The sequence below is a fragment of the Peromyscus leucopus genome, chromosome X, assembly GCF_004664715.2.
Source record: "Peromyscus leucopus breed LL Stock chromosome X, UCI_PerLeu_2.1, whole genome shotgun sequence".
NCBI classification, from domain to species: domain Eukaryota; kingdom Metazoa; phylum Chordata; class Mammalia; order Rodentia; family Cricetidae; genus Peromyscus; species Peromyscus leucopus.
In genome coordinates, this window is record NC_051083.1 from 119,787,259 (window position 1) to 119,806,107 (window position 18,849).

Here is an 18,849-nt window from a genome sequence, read left to right on the forward strand (position 1 = left end):
TAGCTGGGAAATATCCCTTTGTTTATAAATGCCACATTTTGATTACTCATTCATCCACTGATGGGCACCTGGCTTGACTTCACATCTTGATTCTTGTGAGTATTACTATGATAAACATGTGCAGGTGTCTTTATTGTATACTGACCTTGATTCCTTTGAATACATAGGCAAAGGGAAGATAACTGTTTTAAATTTAGTTTTTAAAGGAACTTGCATACTGATTTCCATAACTGAAATGTCTACTACTTCTGAGGGTTGATATCAACTAATTTTCTAGCCTGCTAGGGAAGTTCAAGTCAAAGCCTATTCTTCTCTGTCTTGAGCTGTGTCCAAAAACCATGTCTGCTCTGAATCCAGTCTGTAAAAAAAAGAGCCCGTGTGTGTGTGGCACTATTATCATCCTACCTGGGTTTCTTACATATGATTCCAGTGGTTAAACTGCATCTTCAGCCTTTAATCCATTTCTGATCCAGATAAATATTTTTGGTGAATGTGTCAAAGATGGGTATTTAGAATTTAAGGAATTGTTGAAGAGATGTGTCACTCATCTAGCCTTGTAAAGACTTATTTTTTTCATTTGGGGTGTGTGTGCATGCGTGTGTGTGTGTGTGTGTGTGTGTGTGTGTGTGTGTGTGTGTGTGTACATGTTCCATTTCATGTGTATGCACTTGTACATTTGCATGTATGTGTGCACATGTTCCATTTCCTGTGTGTGTACTTGTTCAATTGCATGCATGTGTGTGCACACCTGTGTGCACATGTGTGCTTGGGTGTGCATGCCTGTGTACATTTAAAAACAAGAAATCAATGTCAGATACCTTCCACCTTATCATTCAATTTGAAATTCATGGTTCAGCTAAACTAGCTAGCCATTGAGGGCCAGGGATCTGCCTGCCTCTACCCTCCTGCCTCTGGGCTTACAGACAGGCACCTCTATCTATACCTGCCCTGGTTTTCTTTACATGGATGGGTGCTAGAGACCCCAACTCAGGTATTTATATTGGTGTGGGAAACATTTCCCCCACTAAGCCACCTTCCCAGCACTGTAAAGATTTATACTGATGGGAGATAGCATTCAATTATTTTTTTTGAAAGCTCAAAGCCAATCATATTCACGCAAATTATTAGAGGAAGTGACATGGAGCTCACAGTCAGTGTTAGGTTCCTTACCACTGCCTATTGTTTACCCGCTTGACTTCTTGAAACTTGTATCAATCAGCACCCCAGAAGCAGCAGAGTTTGGGGAAAACATTCATTAGAGTGTAGAAGAAAGTGTAAATATAAAATATAAGGGATCAGTGGCACACAAAGCCCGGGGAAAACTGGATACAACATGTCAAAGAATGGGACTACTTCCATCTCTCTCACCCTGCACAAACATACATGCAAAAACTGATCAAAGACTCAGTGTAAGACAAGAAACTTTGAAATGCTAGGAGGAAACCCTGAAATACAGTATAGGCAAGCACTTTCTGAGAACTCCATATGCCAGGAAATCAAGCAAGAATCGGCATATGCCACTCCAGAGATGTTATTTAAAAAAAGAAAAAAGAAAACCTTCCACACTGCAAAAGAAACAACTGAACAAAGAGAGAGCCCACACGGTGTGAGAGAAATCTTCTCCAGAATGTCAAGGAAATGTTTCTCAAAACTCAAGGAGTGCCGTTGCTGGGGAGCCACCCTAACTCACACTCCTGCCCTTTCCTTTCGTCTTCTTCTTTCTGTTACTGAGCACACTTGCTCTGGTACTTGAGGTATTTTCACTCTTTCTGCGATGTTCCCCTTTCTGCCATGTGTCTGCTTGTTTGCCATATGGCTGACCTCCATGCTGGCTTGGCTCAAATGGCAATCTCTCTCTCCTTTCCTCTTTCCTCTCTCCAACTCCCTCCTCTCTGCAGCTGGTGAGATTTACAGCTTGCGGGCCCTGGGATTTTTCTTTTTTCTCCAAAAAGAAAAACTCATTAAATTTAGCCAAAGAAGAAATAACACAATAAATAATGGACAAATCATCTGAGTAAACACTTCGCAAAAGGCACAAATGGCAAATTTATGGGGAAAAAATTCAATATTCAGCCATCAGGGAGATAGAAATAAAAAGTGTATTGGGATTCCCATCTCACCCTAAGTCATATGGTTCTCATCAAGAAAGCAACAACAAATGCTGGCAGATACAGGGAAAAGAAACTGTGTTGTCCATGACTTGTGGGAATATATCTTAGTCTAGCCACTATACAGAGTGGAAGTTTCTCAAAACACTAAATACAAAACTATCAGCTATACAACCCCTTTGTATATAACTGAAGAAAGGAAGGAAGCATATAACAGAGTTATCTGCACACCCATGTTTATTGAGGCTCTTAATTGTGACAGCTAAGCGCTGAATCAGCATATGTGTGGGGTGTGTGTGTGTGTGTGTGTGTGTGTGTGTGTACCTTTATACTTATATATCTACTTACATCTATATATCTTTTTATCTGTCTATATTGACTATTATTTATTCATAAAGAAGTGAATGCTCTTTACAGAAAGGGAATGGGAATAAAGGTCATCATGTTAAACAAAATCAGTTTAGTACAGAAACACAAAAATTGCTTATTTTTTTTCTCATATTCAGGAGCTAGAATTAAAGACATACCAGGTGGCATGTGTATTTGAGAGGGTGAGGCAGGAGGATTACCAAGAATTTGGTGCCAGCCTGGGCTATGGACTGATCTGATCCTAAATCAAAACAAAACAAATATCAATCTGTATATAGTAAAGTGACTACTTGTGACTCAAGGGGGAAGAAGTGAGAGAATTTAACAGCAGATATGACCAAACCAAGACATGTGCACATGTGGAAATGTCACAGTGAAAGTCAATAATATGTGCAATTAACATATGTTGATCACAATGTAAACAGTAATACTTGGTATATGTAGGGTTAACCCATAATGTTAAATTGAATTTTACTTAAGCAAAGTCTTCCCTGATTTTTCCTCTACCCTAACCCTAACCCTAGCCTTAACCCCACTTACTTATTATATTGCAAAGTTCCCAATATCCTTTTGACATACCTCTTGCAATACATGTCCACAGTGTTTCACTTGACAACCGCATTTCTCTCCCACAAGAGGTGGGACCCTGTCTTTCCTGATCACTACTACTATGCTCATCAGTGTATTTACAAGCTTGCCTAGAGTGAGTGCTCAGTAAATTACTTGTTGCATTAGTGGATGACCAAGCCATGAGACAATGAATTCAGTCTTGGTCTGTAGAACAGAGATAACCAAGAGTTGAAATGGAGACCTTGAATTCCAAGAAGTCCTCCTGAGCAAGGCTCTCTGCAGAACAGCTGTGCTGGGGGAAAGCCAGGGCATTACCTGTGCTGGGTGAGCACGTTGACAGCTGAAGGATGATTTGCACAGTAAGCCAGGTACATTGATTTAAAATGAGGCATGAGGTTCAGTAGACAGCCTCCTACTTTGTGCTGGTTTTCTGGAAACCTGTAAGTAAAACATGTGAAGCATAGAATGTAAACTAGGAAACAGAAGGTAAAGATACTCATAATTGAGCCCAGAAGCAGGTAAACCATTTGATGCATTGCCATGAGGGTTATTTATTTTTTGTTTGTTTGTTTGTTTGTCTTTATGTACACTGGAAGCACTTTATCCATGGAATGCAGTTTTTGATCACTGATTAAAATTCTAGCCACCTTGCTGGAGAGGTGGCCTGATTGTTGAGAGCACTGGTTACCCTTCCAGAGTACCCAGGTTCAATTCCCAGCACCCACCTGGTGGCTTGCAACCATCTTTAACTCATACATGTGGTACACAGACATATACAGGCAAAACACCAATACACATTAAATAAATAAAATTTAAAAAATAAATTCTAGCTACCATGTAAAACTTTGATGTATAGGATAAAATTCTTACTTGGAATTAGTAGGTAGGGCTGTTTGTTTCTAGGATGGTTATATTCAAATTTCTCTTGACACATTAAAAATATTCAAATTCACACCAAGTTCAAACACAGACAAAACTGATCGAATTTAACAGCATAACACATCTTGGACAAAAATTTCATCCCATGATGCTCAGAAAACAGGCAATCTCCCAATTTCCATAGACTGATGGAAGTCACTAGTTTTTCCAAGATACACGGGAAAATATAATTTTACTGCCAGAAGGTCATTCCAGTGAACTTTGTAATATGATGTTTACTAATTCAGAAATCAAGTAGCCATCAAAACCATGCTGTGGGGGTTGGAGAGATTGTTCAGTGGTAAAGATCACTGGCTTCTCTTGCAGAGAACCTGGGTTCAGTTCTCCACGTCCTCCCACATTGGTGGCTCACAACTGTCTATAGCTCCAGTCTCAGGGGATCCAGCCTTTTCTCTGGTTTCTGAGGGTACTTCATGCACATGGTGCACACTCATATATAGATTGCAGGGAAAACACCCATACACACAAAATATAAATAAATCTTTTTTAAAAAATCATGCCATGGTTCACACAAGACCTATACTTTTTTCTTCTCCGATTTTGTATGTGTTTCAAGTCAGACTATAACAGACACAATACCAGGAGTGCTACAAAGAACCAAGTTGGACATGGTGGTAAGTATTGTAATGCCAGAGACAGAGGTAGAAAGATCTGAACTTCTAGAGCCACCTAGGCTACACTGTGAGCTTGGGGCCTGCTGGGACAGAAGAGTGGGCAAAGTGAGGGCCAGGGGTGGAGTGCAGTAGTAGAGAGCCTGCCTAGAGTACACAAGGCCCCAATCTAAGGGATCAGAAAGGGGGAGATTTGAAATGAATGATTTAAATGACTTTTCCAAGTATTTTCAGCACATCAAATAAAAATGTCTTAACATCAAAGCTGTTATCATCGGCCCGGCAGAGAGAGCTTAGTGCTTGAGCCCTCTTGCAGCTCCTGTAGAGGACCAGAGTTCAGTTGCCAGCACACATCATAACCACCAATAACTCCAGCTCCAGGGCATCCAACACCCTCTTCTGACCTGGTGCACACGCATACACGAAGGCAAACATGCAAACAAACAAACAAAACAAATGGTGCTATTTAAAATGAAAGCCAGAAAGAGTCTACTAGATGGAACACCGTTGCATACCTCTAGTGGTTTGACACTAATCCCCATCAGTGTCTTGGTAGGGTGGGGCATCTTTATGTGTCCCTGTGTTCTGGGACAATGGGCTGAAATTGCAGCAAATATATAAACATAAAGAGCCTTACCTAATCTTATAATCCCAATACTTGGGAGGTAAAGGCAGGAGCGTCAGAAACTCAAGCTCAGCCTCCACTACATAGGGAGTTCAAAGCCAGTCTGGTCTATGTGATACAGTCTCAAAAGGCATTTTTAAGTATAGAAGGAAAGGGCAAAGTCACTTACTTTGAACATTCTTCCAAGGCTTGGCAGAGTGTCTGTTGAAATGTGCATACTTCTTCAAAGTTTCCCAATAAACATGTAAACTCCACAGTACTAAGGCTGAATAAAAAAAGGGACATGATGTTCCAGTTAATAGAACGGAAAGATGTGCCAGATATCTAGTTGGAGCTCAGTTAGCTGCTAGCTGGCTGCTAGCTGGCAAGTATGGAAGTCAGAGTGCCTGTGTTTGAATTTCTTCTTTGTTAACTTACAACAGCTCTATTGCCTCTGTTACCCTTGTTTAGCTTCTTCCCTTGGTTTATCTTTTATATGATAAGAATAATGATTGTAAAGAAAGTTGGTGGTCATTAGGGGCACTTACATATTTTGTTAACCATGAGGAAAACAACATGTGCTTAATATTAACGTATAACAATAGGTAAAAGCATAATACTATGTGGAATAAGTTAAAAATCTATGGTATATCTCTTCTAAAGAAAATGGGGAAGTAATTAAAATATTTATGTTCAACAAGCACAGAGAGGAAAAGGTAGCAAAATTAGCTTTCTCTAAAATGGAAATATTCAAATAACAACTAAAAACATTCTTCATGAAGGAGAATAGAAGGGAGAAAATAAAATTGAATTTTGTTATCGTTATTTGTGGGATGGAATGGAGTTAAATGGTGGCAAACTGAATGGTTTTATTCAGAGCATCTACATGAGGATTATTCCCGTTCATTTTCCCCTTACCAAGCAGTAAGCGATACTAAGAAGAGGAGCCAACCCTCACAAGGCACGGAACAGTCATGCAATCACTTTCCAAACAGGAGCTTCAGTTGCTCTGTGAGCTAAGCTGCACGGCCATTTACAGGCTAAGTGCCATTTTACAGGCGAGAAGACACAGGCACAGGGCAGGTAGTAAGCAAATCCACCGAAGATCAAAGAGCAATAAATAGCAAAGAAAAGGTTATCCCAAGCATTCTAACTCTGGAGAGCATGCTCTAAAGCACTTGTCTGGAGATTCACTTGAGAGGTGGATGTACCACACATTCCCTCTCCTTCAGAATATATCGTCCTGGGGGCTGCAGAGAGGGCCCAGAGCATTTGCTGTTCTTGCACAGGACCCAAATTCAGCTCCCAGCACCCACATTGGAGCTGCTCACAACTGCATAGAATTCCAGCTCCAGGGCGCTGATGCCCTCCAGGATCAGGCTTCCTGCAGCACCTGAGCACACATGGCATACACTCACAGAGACATATACAGAATTAAAAATAAAAAAAAAATATTTTAAAGAAACAAATTACCAGCTCTAAGCACGCATACATATGAGCAACACTAAATGGGCTCAGGGAGACAGGGAGGCACTGGAGGGGGGCTGGGAGTGGAAAGGGCGACAATACAGTACTCATGTAAGAAACCCTTACAAATATTAAAATTAAATTAAAAATATATACAATCCTAAAGAGATGCGGTAAGGCACACCTGTAATCCCAGCACTTGAAAGGTCAATTTAAGAGGGTCAGGAGTTCAAGCCTGAAACTAGTCCTAAGCTACATGAGAGACACTGTCCCAAAACAAGTTTTTGAAAGCATGTGCATGACATAGTTAATTCCTAGGGGAATATTTGCAAAGGAGTTTTGCTCATTAATCAAAAAGGGAAGATCCCAGTAAACATTCCCAGTAACCCTCAGAACATGAAAAGCTCCCAGTTCCTCCACTGTTCTGCCCTCTTGAACTGCAAACTGGAAACCCCGCCTCCTGTTGGCCGAGGAGGACTCTGGCAGCCAGCCAGTTTCTCTGGCTGCTTCTCTATCATAGCTGCAGCAAGCAGGGCCCCTGAACTTTCTGCAACCTGTTGGAGAATGTAGCTAGCCTCTTCACCATCAGACAGCAAACAGTCTGGCTTGCTCAAATCTTTGCGGGGTGAGAAGACAGTCAGAACTGGTGGAAACACCCAGACACCAGTGTGAGCATCAAAGTGAGGGTGAGCGCAGGTCTGACCCGTCTCACACACTCCTCTCCCTGTTCCGGGATTCCAAGTCTGCTTCTTCCTCATTTGAAATCTGACCATCCCCCACTCAGGATGACTACTTCAGTGACCCCCTCTTCTGCGGATTCCAGCCAGAAAACAGAAAGCATATTTCAGATAGCGTGTACCAAGAGACATGGTAGAGCCGGTCTGGTCACTTGGGGGCTGTGTGACAGGCAAAGCAGTGAGCCTGTCCAGACTTCAGTTTCTTATCTCCTCAATGGAGATGGTCAGTTCTCCCAGGAAAGTAGAAAGGGTGGTGTGCTGTATTCCTATATCACTCGATAAACTATGATTCACATAACATTTCACATTGCACATCCTAAAAACCAAACAGAGGAATATACAGTGCTTCCATATGAAAAATGCTTCCCTTGGCGTCATGAGAACAGTTAAATCAAAGTTCAGCATGACAGTTTGCTTAAACAACATAATTTGGGGAGGAAAAAGGAGAAAAATAGTTAACTATATTAAACTCATTTAAGCCTGGAGTTGGTAGTTCAGATTTTGTCTTCCACTGTGTGAGCTAAAGTTTCTATTTCACTTACAGATTATGATAGCCAGCAAAATTTAATCAGTTAAAGTAACAAATAAGGACAGTCATTATTTGTTAAATATGTTAGCCCTATAATCATAAACAATAAATCATAAACAATAAAATAAAATATTTTAACTGAAATCTAATTACATCATTTCCCCCTTCCCTTTTCTCCCTCTAGCTTGCTCCCCCACTCCTTCTCAAACTGATAGTCTCTTTGATTTTTAGTGTTAACATGTATTTTTCTTTCATGAAAACTTAGTCTTTAGCTCATGCTTTAGAAAATCATTTCAGGTTTAGTAAGTTTTGCACATTTTGCTTTCAGAATGCTTTCCATCTCATTATCATTCACATGTGCCTGAATGCAATACTGGCTTGAATTGTGCTCTTCTAAACATTTGCAAAATGCCACTCTCTTTCCACTTTGGGAGCATGGGAAAGAGGTCTGGCCTGGCAACTGAAAGTCAGAGCAAACATGAGAATTTCCAATGTATGTGATTTCTGAATAAAAGTACTTCACTTTAATATGCACAGGAAATGTGGAAGCTAAAAAGAAGACCCCTCTACCTGCACATTGGTGCATATTGCAGTGCTCGTGAATGGATCTTTTGTTTAATATTGCAGCCCTGTTCATGACAGCTAAGCAACAAAATCAACCCAGGTGTCCAACACTAGAGGAATGCACAGGGGAAATGTGCCTTCTATGTACAAGAAAATTTTTGTTTAACTATAAAGAATGAAGTTATGTCATTTGCAAGAAAATGGATGCAATCAGAAAAAAATCATATTAAACAAAATAAGCCAGTCTCAGAAAGGCAAATATCAGGTGTTGCCTCTCATTTGTTTTACATAGATACATAGAATTTTGTGTGTGCATGTGCGTGTGTGCGTGCGTGCATGTGTGTGTGTGTGTGTGTGTGTGTGTGTGTGTGTAATGAAAGTAGAAGGAGGGCTGGAGAGATGGCTCAGTGGTTAAGAGCACTGACTGCTCTTCCAGAGGTTCTGAGTTCACTTTCCAGCAACCACACGGTGGCTCACAACCATCTGTAATGAGATCTGGTGCCCTCTTCTGGCCTGCAAGGACACATGCAGACAAAACACTGTATACATAATAAACAAAATAAATCTTTTTTAAAAAAGAAGGTAGAAGGAAAACTGTGTGGGGGAATAAAGAAGAGTAATAAGAGGGAAAAGGACAAGAAACAGGAGGGTAAGAGGGTGGGGAATATGATTAATATATAAAATATGTACTTATATGGAAATTTTTTAACAAAAGTATTTTAAAGTAAATCTTACAGAAACACAGAGTAGAAGAGTAGTTACCAAACTATGCGAGGATAAGGAGGATGGTAGGATGGAGAAAGGACAGTTAAGGGGTCCAGGGTCCAGCCAGATAGGAGGTATAAATTCTGAGTGTTCTGCAGCACAGAGGGTTTCTAGGGATGCCAGAAAGCACTTGTGTATTTCAAAGTAGTTGCTGGATATGCCAGTTACCCTGATCTGGTTTGACACTTTGTAGAGGTGTACTGAAATATCACACTCCATCCTATAAGCATGTACAATTGTTTAGTGCCAAGTGTGGAAGTTTAAAAAAATATAAGGAGGCAAAAAAAAAAATACCCAATACAAAAATTGTCATAGGCAGAATCTCAGATCAGCTCATTTTTTCCACAGAAAGCAAGCCAAGCTCTCCAAAAGCAACATCTTGCATAACTGCCGTTGTCCTGACCATGTTCTTGGCAACCCATGATCTGTGGGAATTCTTTTAAAGAGCAAAATCAATTATTCAGTGACATAGGAGTAATGCTTCCAAGTGCTGACATTATCTTGCTGTGTTTACTCAGGGTTTAAGGAGTCTTACTTGTTATTAGACTGCAAGGGTCTTAGATAAGTAACGAGAAGAGACTGAAGTTCTTTGGCATATTCTTTTTCAGTGTCCAAGATGTTCTGTAACACCTGTAGAGAAACAAGAATTAAAGTCTCATAACTGTCAAGCAAGTCCAAGGTCAGAGCTTTAGATCTTCTAATCAAACTCCTAGAGAAAAGCATCCCAGTTTACTTAGGCTGATGTTAGATGTCAGGAATACAAAAATGCATATGTATTTTAGTTCACACTAGAAAAATATTTTAATAATTGTTTGACAACTAGTTGGATGAAGTAACTCATATGAACACAATTATTGTGAATTCTCCACAACTGGAGGAGCCTTACCACTTACATGGTACTGGTCACAATTATTTATACTTTAAATAAGTTCATCAAGGAAAGGGCTAGGTTAGCTAATAAAGGCCAACTATTCCCATTTTATGAATAATAAAAGTATAAAACATAGAGACTCAAGACTAGGAGAATTCAAAGATAATTATGACACTAAACATTAAGGATTTGGTTTCTGTATTGTTTCTGATAAGACATTTGTGGAACAAAATCATAGTATATAGTACATTCTTAAGCAGGATTGAAACTGGTCTTTCAATAAAAACAAAGAGTGCCCACATGAACAATTCATATAGAAAAGGAGACAGTACTGTGAAGAATTTAATGAGGAGAACAATTCGATAATTATGTTATTAATAACACAAAATTCTTTTTTGCTCTTGGTTTGAGACAAAGTCTTACTCTAGTCCAGAATGGCTTGGAACTTACTATGTAGTTCAAACTAGCCTCAAACTCACCATAATCCACATGCTTAAGCCTCTACAGTGCTGAACTTTTTTATCAGTGTATGCTACCACACCTAGCTAATAAGATCTATAGGCACAACAATCAATGTAGGACCCCACAAGTTCTCTTCTCCTACCAGTTCTAAGTCATCCCCCATTTCTCAGCCTGTTCTGGAAGCATATAAAACCTTCATTTCAAGCAATTATACATGACCAAGTTACTATTTTGCTATATGTTATATTTATATTTTTTTTCACGTCTTCTAATTCATTGAAAGATCTTTCCTATGCTAATGGCTATGCTGCTTACAGATAGGGAACTTCCACCATATCTGAAGATGAAGACATTAAATAGGAACCTACAAGACAGACAGAAACATGTATGGCTAGGAGAAGCACATTAGTCTAGCAAAAAGGTGGAAACGCACAGCTGACAGTGTGCCTGTGGCTTCCACATTAGCTGGATTCCATAGCGCTTCAGCTTCCACAGGATTCAGCTAATTTCAGATTGAAAATAGGTTTAAAAGGTCACCTGAATCGAATCCATATGGACTTTCCCCTTGTCATTATTTCTTAAATTATATAGTATATTTAACACAAGACTCTAATCCCAGCTACCCTTGGGCCTGATGTAAGAGGACTTCAAGTTTGAGGCCAGCCAGGGTAACTTAGTCAGATCCAGTCTCAAAATAAAAAATGGGAAAATAAAAGCTGAAGGTGTAGCTCAGAGGTAGAGCACTTGCCCTGGCATGTGTGGAGTCTTAGGTTCAGTTTCCAGAATCACAAGTAACAATTATTAGCATAGCACGCATACACGGGCAGGCAGCATAGAGATTATCTCAAGTGTAGGAGAGGATGCAAAAAGAGCATGTATAAATTCTAGACTATTTTATATTATATAAAAGACTTGAACATCTGTATCCGAGGAGGCCCTGGAGCCAATCCTTGTGGATACCAAAGAGTGGCAGTACTCACAAGACAAAGCATGATGACCAACTTTTGAAAAGTGGAGTAGCTGAAGTAAGTAGGGGACCAAGGAACCGCTGGCTTTCTGGTGAACAATTGAACTGGGGGATGGTAGTCCCAATTGTGCTATTGGCTTACAGGCTGCTTCAGTTTTAAGGCATAGCCTACCTCATCTCAGATTGTGACATTTCAGGGACCATTGTGAAGTAGCAGTGAGATGCTGCACAGGTAGGTACTGGGCAAGTGGCAAGCACTTTGACCAATTTAAGAGGCTAAATGCATTTCTGACAATAATAGCACTATTGGAATTTCAGACCAGAAGTTTCTGTTGGGAGAGGAATGCCCTAAAATCTTGAGGGAAGTTAAGCAGCATCCCTGACCTCTACCCATTAGATGCCAGTTGTGTGCCATTCCACGCTGCAGTTACTACCGTCAAAAATGTGCTCAGAAGGGTAATATCACCTTAGTTGGGAACCAGTGACTTAGAAGGCCATAAGGTGGTTTCCAAAGCTAAGGGTTTGCTAAGCATAAAGGCACATGCCTATTATCCCAACACTCAGGAAGCTGAGGCAGAAAGATGGGTTGAGGCCAGCTTATATACACAGTGCGTTTAAGGCTAGCCTGAGCAAGACTGAGCCTACAACAAAAAAGGAGACCAGTGAAGAGTTAAATTATAGGCCCTACTGACAGCCACTTTTGTCTACTTTCAGTTTCCGTATTGCTCAGAAACTATTCTTTACAAATGTAAATTCAGAGGTCTGAAAGAACTGGTGCTCTCTGAAATTAGTCCAATGATGGAACGGTAATGTTACCGCCTATAAAAAAATCCAGTTACAATAAAGGCCACTAGAAACTGCTTTGGGCTGACTGAAAAGCAAATTCAGCATGCAAAAACTGGGTCTGGATCTCAGATGGCAGAGTACTTATCTAGCATGCACAAAGCCCTGGGTTCCATCCCCAGCACCACACAAACTGGGTGTGGTAGTTCACACTTAGAATCCCATTGTGGAGGCAGGAGGATCAGGAGTTTAAGGTCATTCTCATCTACACAGGAAGTCCAAGGCCCACCTGGAATACATGAGACCTTCTCTTAAAAAAAAAAGTGGAAACTTACTGGTTTCAATTAAAATGATGCTTCAAGAAACTAATTATAGGTGCAAACGCCCATATTAAGAAAAAACAAGGAACTTCAATTTTAAAACAGATGTGCTTCCTGGGTAAATTGGACTCAATGGGTTAAAAAAACAGAGGACATAAAGTTCAGATAGAGACATGGTAGTGGTGAATGTGGTCAAAATTTGTTGTATTGCATGAAGGAAATTCTCAAAGAATAGATATATCTTTCAAGGAGGGATGATTTCTAATTTTTCATTTGGCATTCAAGGGGCTGGGGAGTCATCACTCCCTTCTAACACACTTAGCTGGACAAAATGAAAAATAAACGAACTAAATCTGTAAGGAATGAGGTTATAGAAAACATCTATTCTGAAGAGTGGCTACTGAGACTTACAACGGACCGGAGCAGAGACCCACAGAAAGCCTCCACAAGGAGCAAGACCAGGGTAGCAAAACCTTTGCTGTAACCAACAAGCTGGTGAGCACTTAGAGCGGATGAATCTGAAAGTTGAGCACTCAGGGGCCTCAGTGTCATGAAAGCACACTTACCGTTTTGTGATTTTTTTGTTCCAGTAAAAATAGAGGAAATGCCCTTACTTTTCAGGCAGAAGAAGAAAGCAGCCAGTATGACACCAGCATATTCTGGTAGCTAAACAACATGGGAACATTTAGTTCCTAACCACGTCAGCCCTCAGGAGAAACTTTGACCAGCTCATAATCTAACTGACATGAGAGACTAACTGACACGGAAAGAGAACATCTCAACTCCAGCCAGCTGGAAAGACTCATGTAGAAGGGAACTGAGCAACCTCAGCCCCCTCTAGTCATCTTGTGTCACCTGAGAATGGACAGTGAGAAAGAAGCATTAGTAAAGGCACAGTCGGGGCGCCCAGGCTCACCAAGGGTCTAACACATGATCATGGGACACTAGAACGTGTCCGTGTCTCCACACCTCACCACCACAGTACTGAACACCTGCTCTCCAGTCTCTTTGACCCAGCACATCATGTCAGGCTTCCAACACAAAATGGCAAAGCCACACTGAAAGGAAACAGCAGCTGGAGCTCGGGTGTAACAGTGGTCGAATGCTTGCTAGCATGCTCAAGGCCCTGGGTTCCATGCCCAGAGCCACCTAAAACCAACGAAGACTAACAATAACCCAGTGAATTTAAGGAGACAGTGAAAGCATCAGAGACAAAGTCAGATAGCGGGCATTCATTGAAAAGAACCCACCAACACTGAGTTCTGTGGCCTGCGAACTTGTTATTCAAAAGTAAAGCAGACATAAAGACTTTCTCAGACAACTGAAACAACACCCTGAAGGAAATTATCAGCTCCATGTAGGCCTGGTTTTCAAGAGATGTTCCTAGAAATTCTTGAACCTCTGTGTCTTGCCCACCACAAGATGAACTACGTCGTCTGCCACACACAGCTGCCACCATGATGTTTGGCCCAAGTCAACAGAGACAAGGACCATGGACTGAATCTTCTGAAGATTCAAACAAATGCTTCCTTTCTTGTAAGAGAGTGTCTGGAGGGAAAGTGATAGAGGGAGAAACTTGCATTCATGAGGGAACAAGTGATGGTCAAAGAATAATTTTCATTTTCTCTCACTGATAGACCAACAGCTAATAAAAATTATTCAAAATTGGGTCCTGGGTTCTATCCCTAGTACCAACAGAAATAATGCATTTGATTACATAAGTATCTGTGTACATGTAGGCATGTTTATGTGTAAGTGAAATGAGTGGTATTAATAATACAAGGCATGGGAGGGAAGAATTAAGAGTACTTTATTAACAAAAGATACTTTTACTAACTGAATATTGAGTATATCTTTGGGTAGTGTTGTTTGAAAATGAACTTGGAAGCTCAGTGTGGTGATACATGCCTGTAATCCTAGCACTTCAGAGACAGCAAGAGGATCAGGAGTTCAAGGGCAGCCTAGGTTATATGAGACCCTGGGTATTTGTTACTTTTCTCATAACTGTAAGCAGATATCTGGCATGAAGCAACTTAGGAAAGGCCTTATTTTGGCTCACAATTTGAGGGGCTAGAGCCCATCATTGACAGTAGGTAGCTCCTTAGCGGCAGGAATGTAGAGCTGACATTACTCCATTCCTCACATCTCCATGGAACAAGAAGCAGTGAACAGGTGATCCTGGCACTTCGGTTAGTTCCTTTTCCCCCTTTGTGTCCAGTTCAGTACCCCAGTTCATGACATGATATCTCCAACACTCAGAGTGGGCCTTCTCTCCTCGGTTAATCCTCTTAGGAAACACCCACACAGACATTCCCAGAGATCTGTCTCCTGGGTGAGTCTAAACCCAATCGTGTTAACGATGAAGAGTAACCATCATGTTTTGTCTCAAAAACCAAAACAACAACAACAAAGCAAAACAGAAAAAAGAAGAGGAGGATAAAGATGGTAAAAAAAAAAAGAGAAGACTGAAGAAATGAGTCGGTGGGTAAGGAGCAGTCACTGCACAAGCGTGAAGGCTTAATCACATGCAGGCGCCCACACGGAAAGCCAGGCATGGCCGCTTGCTAACGCCAACACTGTGTAGGGGTAGAGACAGGAGGATCACTGAGGTTTGTTGGCCAGCAGCCTACCTCCAGGTTCAGTAAGAAACCCTGTCTCAAAGGAATTAGACAGAGATAGAACAGAACATATGACATCTCTTCTGGTCTCTGTACACACACACACACACACACACACACACACACACACACACACACACACATGCATACCTGTACAAGCACATATACCACATATACACTCTCATACACAAAATATGAAAAAGAAAATAAACTTGGATTCAATGTGAATTTATATTGGAAACTCTAAAGCAACCATGAAAAGATTTTTTTAATATAGTAGAAGCCAGGTGGAGTGGCACACACCTGTATTTCAGCACTTTGGTTGTAGAGGCAGGAGTTCAAGGCCAGTTTGGTCTACGCAGTGAGTTCAGCCAGGACTATATAGCAAAACTATATGTCATAAAAACAAACAAATAAAATACATACACACACACACACATACATAATATATAATTGATATGTCAAGAAGACAAACGTGATCATATAAAATACTCATTTAAAACAACAAAATTCAGGAAAATGTAGGGAAAAATAGAACAAAGAACAAGGGTAAAAATAGTAAACAGTAACAAAGGAGACCAACAAGATGCTCAGTTGGTTAAGGTGCTTGCTGCCAAACCTGATGACCTGAGTTTGATCCTGGGACCCACACGGTGGAAGAAAGAACTGGCTCCTCTAAGTCGTCCTCTGACCTCCACATGTGCATTGTGATGTGTGTGTATGTATACCCACACACATACACACACACAATAAATAAATAAAGTGTAATAAAAAACCTAATTCACATTTATAGCCAATGTATTATTGTCAAAGTTACCAAAAACACATAACTGAGAAAGGACAGGTTCCTCAATAAATGCTGTTAGAAAAATTGGATATACACATGCAGAAGAATAAAAATGGACCTTATTTCACACCATGCACACACAAAAAAAATCAACTTAAACTGGATTAAATACCTACAGGCAAAATGCAAAACTATAAACCTACTGGGAAAAAAAAAAACAGATAAAAACCTCCACTGTGTTGTTCCATGTGATAACTTGTTTTGGACATGATACTAAATTCACAAGAAACAAAAGCAAAAATAGACCAATGTGATTATATCAAACTAAAAAGCTTCTATACAGCAAAAGAAACAAGAGGTGGGGACATGGTTTTAGTAGGTAAAGTGTTTGCCACACAAAAACTAGGAAGTGGTGACCCTGAGGCTTGCTGGCCAGTCAGTCTAACTGAAAAGGTTGAGCTCCATGTTCATGTTTGTCCAAAAACAAAGTAGTAGTGCCAGGCATAGTAGCACCTGCTTTTAGTCCCAGCACCCAGGAGGCAGATCTCTGTGAATATTGTGTATTGAGTCCCAAGCCAGCTACAGGAGACCCTGTCTTGACAAATAAAGAAAGAAAGCCAAAGAGTAAAGCACCCAACACTGACTTTTTGCCTCCATGTGTACATGCACACACACACACATGCACACACATACATGTACACACATGAGCATATACACTCACATCCAACACACACACAAGAAACAATGAACAGAATGAAAACAACCTACAAAATGAAAGAAAATCTTTTGAAACTATTACCTACTAAGGGGTCAATATCCAAAATGTATAAGGAATGTAAAGAACTCATTAGCAAAAGAAAAAAAAAAACCCTATACTTTTCTCGGTGTTTTGGTTTTTGGAGACAGGGTTTCTCTGTGTAGCTTTGGAGCCTGTCCTGGAACTCGCTCTGTAGACCAGCTGATCTCGAACTCAAAGAGATCGGCCTGGCTCTGCCTCTCAAGTGCTGGAATTAAAGGAGTGTGACATCACCACCACCAAACCTACCCTATACTTTTAAAATGAGCAAATGAGAAATCAAATATACAGTTTTCAAAATAAAACATATAAGTCACCAGCAAGTATATAATACCCAATGTCACCTATCCCAAGGAACCACAAATCAAAGGGCTTTAACCTCATACCTGTTAGTTTGGTTATTGATTGGTCTGGGGATGTAAGTCAGTGGTAGAGCACACTTGCCTGGCACACTTGAGGCTCTGGATTTGAGGGCCAGATCCACAAAATGCTAACAGTATTGATGTAGAAAAAAAAAAAAAAGGAATCTTTGCACACTACTAAAGGAATACAGCCATTTTGTAAACTATATAGGTTCAATAAAAAGTTGATAATAAAGTCAGGCATGGTGATGCACATCTTGAATCCTAGAGATTGGGGAGAAGGTATCAGCAGGAAGATCAGGAGTTCGAGATCAGCTTCAGCTATATACCAAATTCGGGGTGGGAGGACTCAGGCTACATGAGACATTGTTTCAAAACAAAACAAAAAGCAAAAGCAAGCTAATTTTTTTAAAGGCCACCAAAATGGTTCAGTAGGTGATAGCACTTGCCATGTAATCCTGGAGAGTTAGAATCCATGCGAAGGTGGAAAGAGAAAACATAGACTCCATTTTCCACAAGGTTGTCCTCCACATGCACAGCATGGTATGCATGCTTCTGTCCACCACACATCCTGGATGGAAATACACACACACACACACACACACACACACACACACACACACACTAAGATAAATAGTCAAAACACAGGCTAGTATTAATAAAAAAAACTGCTCTGAGTCCTGTAAGCTCGAGTTTTCATGGACTATTGTGTGATTTATGGCCTCTTCTAGCCTCTGCTTATAGGAGGCACACACATGGTGCACATACATACATACAGGCAAAACACTCATACACACAAAATAAAAATATTTAAAAATAAAAGAGCAGTTCTTTTGAAAGTATTTATTTGGTTGTGTGTGGGATTTAATCTATTTAATCTCAAACTGTGGCATCCTGCCTTCCCTCTCAAATTTAACAAGGAATGAATCTTCTAATCATCTTTTCTGTGCATTTTTTTTTCTAAAAAGAGCATGTTCTGATAGTGAGCTACCTCACATCCTCATCCTCCCTTCAAGGACTGTTGTCTCTGCCACAAGACCTGAATCACAATACCTATTCAAATGAAGAAAAAGGGAGCAGAGGAGTCTGCTGGAGGAAAGACCTGCCCCCTTCCTCCATGCTGGAGATGGAGCTCAGAGTCTCCCAAAAGCTAGGGAAATGCTCCTCCACTGCAACTGTCCCTCTGCACCCCTGAAAGGAAACTCACATAACTGCAAGTTCTAGAGGCGGCAGGATGCTGAGCTCACAGAACTAAAGAGACCAAAGCTTTGTCGGGGCCAGGAAAGAACTGAGTCAGTAAAATGCCCGTCATGCATGCATGAGGAACTGAGTTTGATCCACAGAACCTACATACAAAGTCATATGTGGTGGCACATGCTTGTAATCCCAGTGCTGGGGAGGTAATGGCAGGTGTAGCCCCGTGGCTCACTGGCCACCTAGCCTACCCTAGTTACCAGTCGCTAGGTCATAGTAAGAGATCCTGCCTCAAAAAAACAAGGTGCATGGCTCTTAGGGAGCAACACCCAAGGTTGACTCTTGGCACGCACACACATGCACATACATACATGTGCACCTGCACCTGCACATGTACAAGCGCGCACGCACACACACACACACACA

General features: G+C 40.7%; 1 protein-coding gene across 3 annotated transcripts in view; it reads right to left on the reverse strand.

The window, feature by feature from the left end:
- Positions 1-18,849, reverse strand: part of Arhgef6 (Rac/Cdc42 guanine nucleotide exchange factor 6) — a 122,170-nt gene that overhangs the window by 44,954 nt on the left and 58,367 nt on the right. For all 3 annotated transcript variants that reach the window (XM_028889909.2, XM_028889910.2, XM_028889912.2), the window contains 3 exons: positions 9,799-9,893; positions 5,392-5,487; positions 3,363-3,485 (listed from right to left, as the gene is read on the reverse strand). In XM_028889909.2, coding sequence (XP_028745742.1) covers positions 3,363-3,485; positions 5,392-5,487; positions 9,799-9,893 — 314 coding nt within the window. The remainder of the gene's footprint in view (positions 1-3,362; positions 3,486-5,391; positions 5,488-9,798; positions 9,894-18,849) is intronic.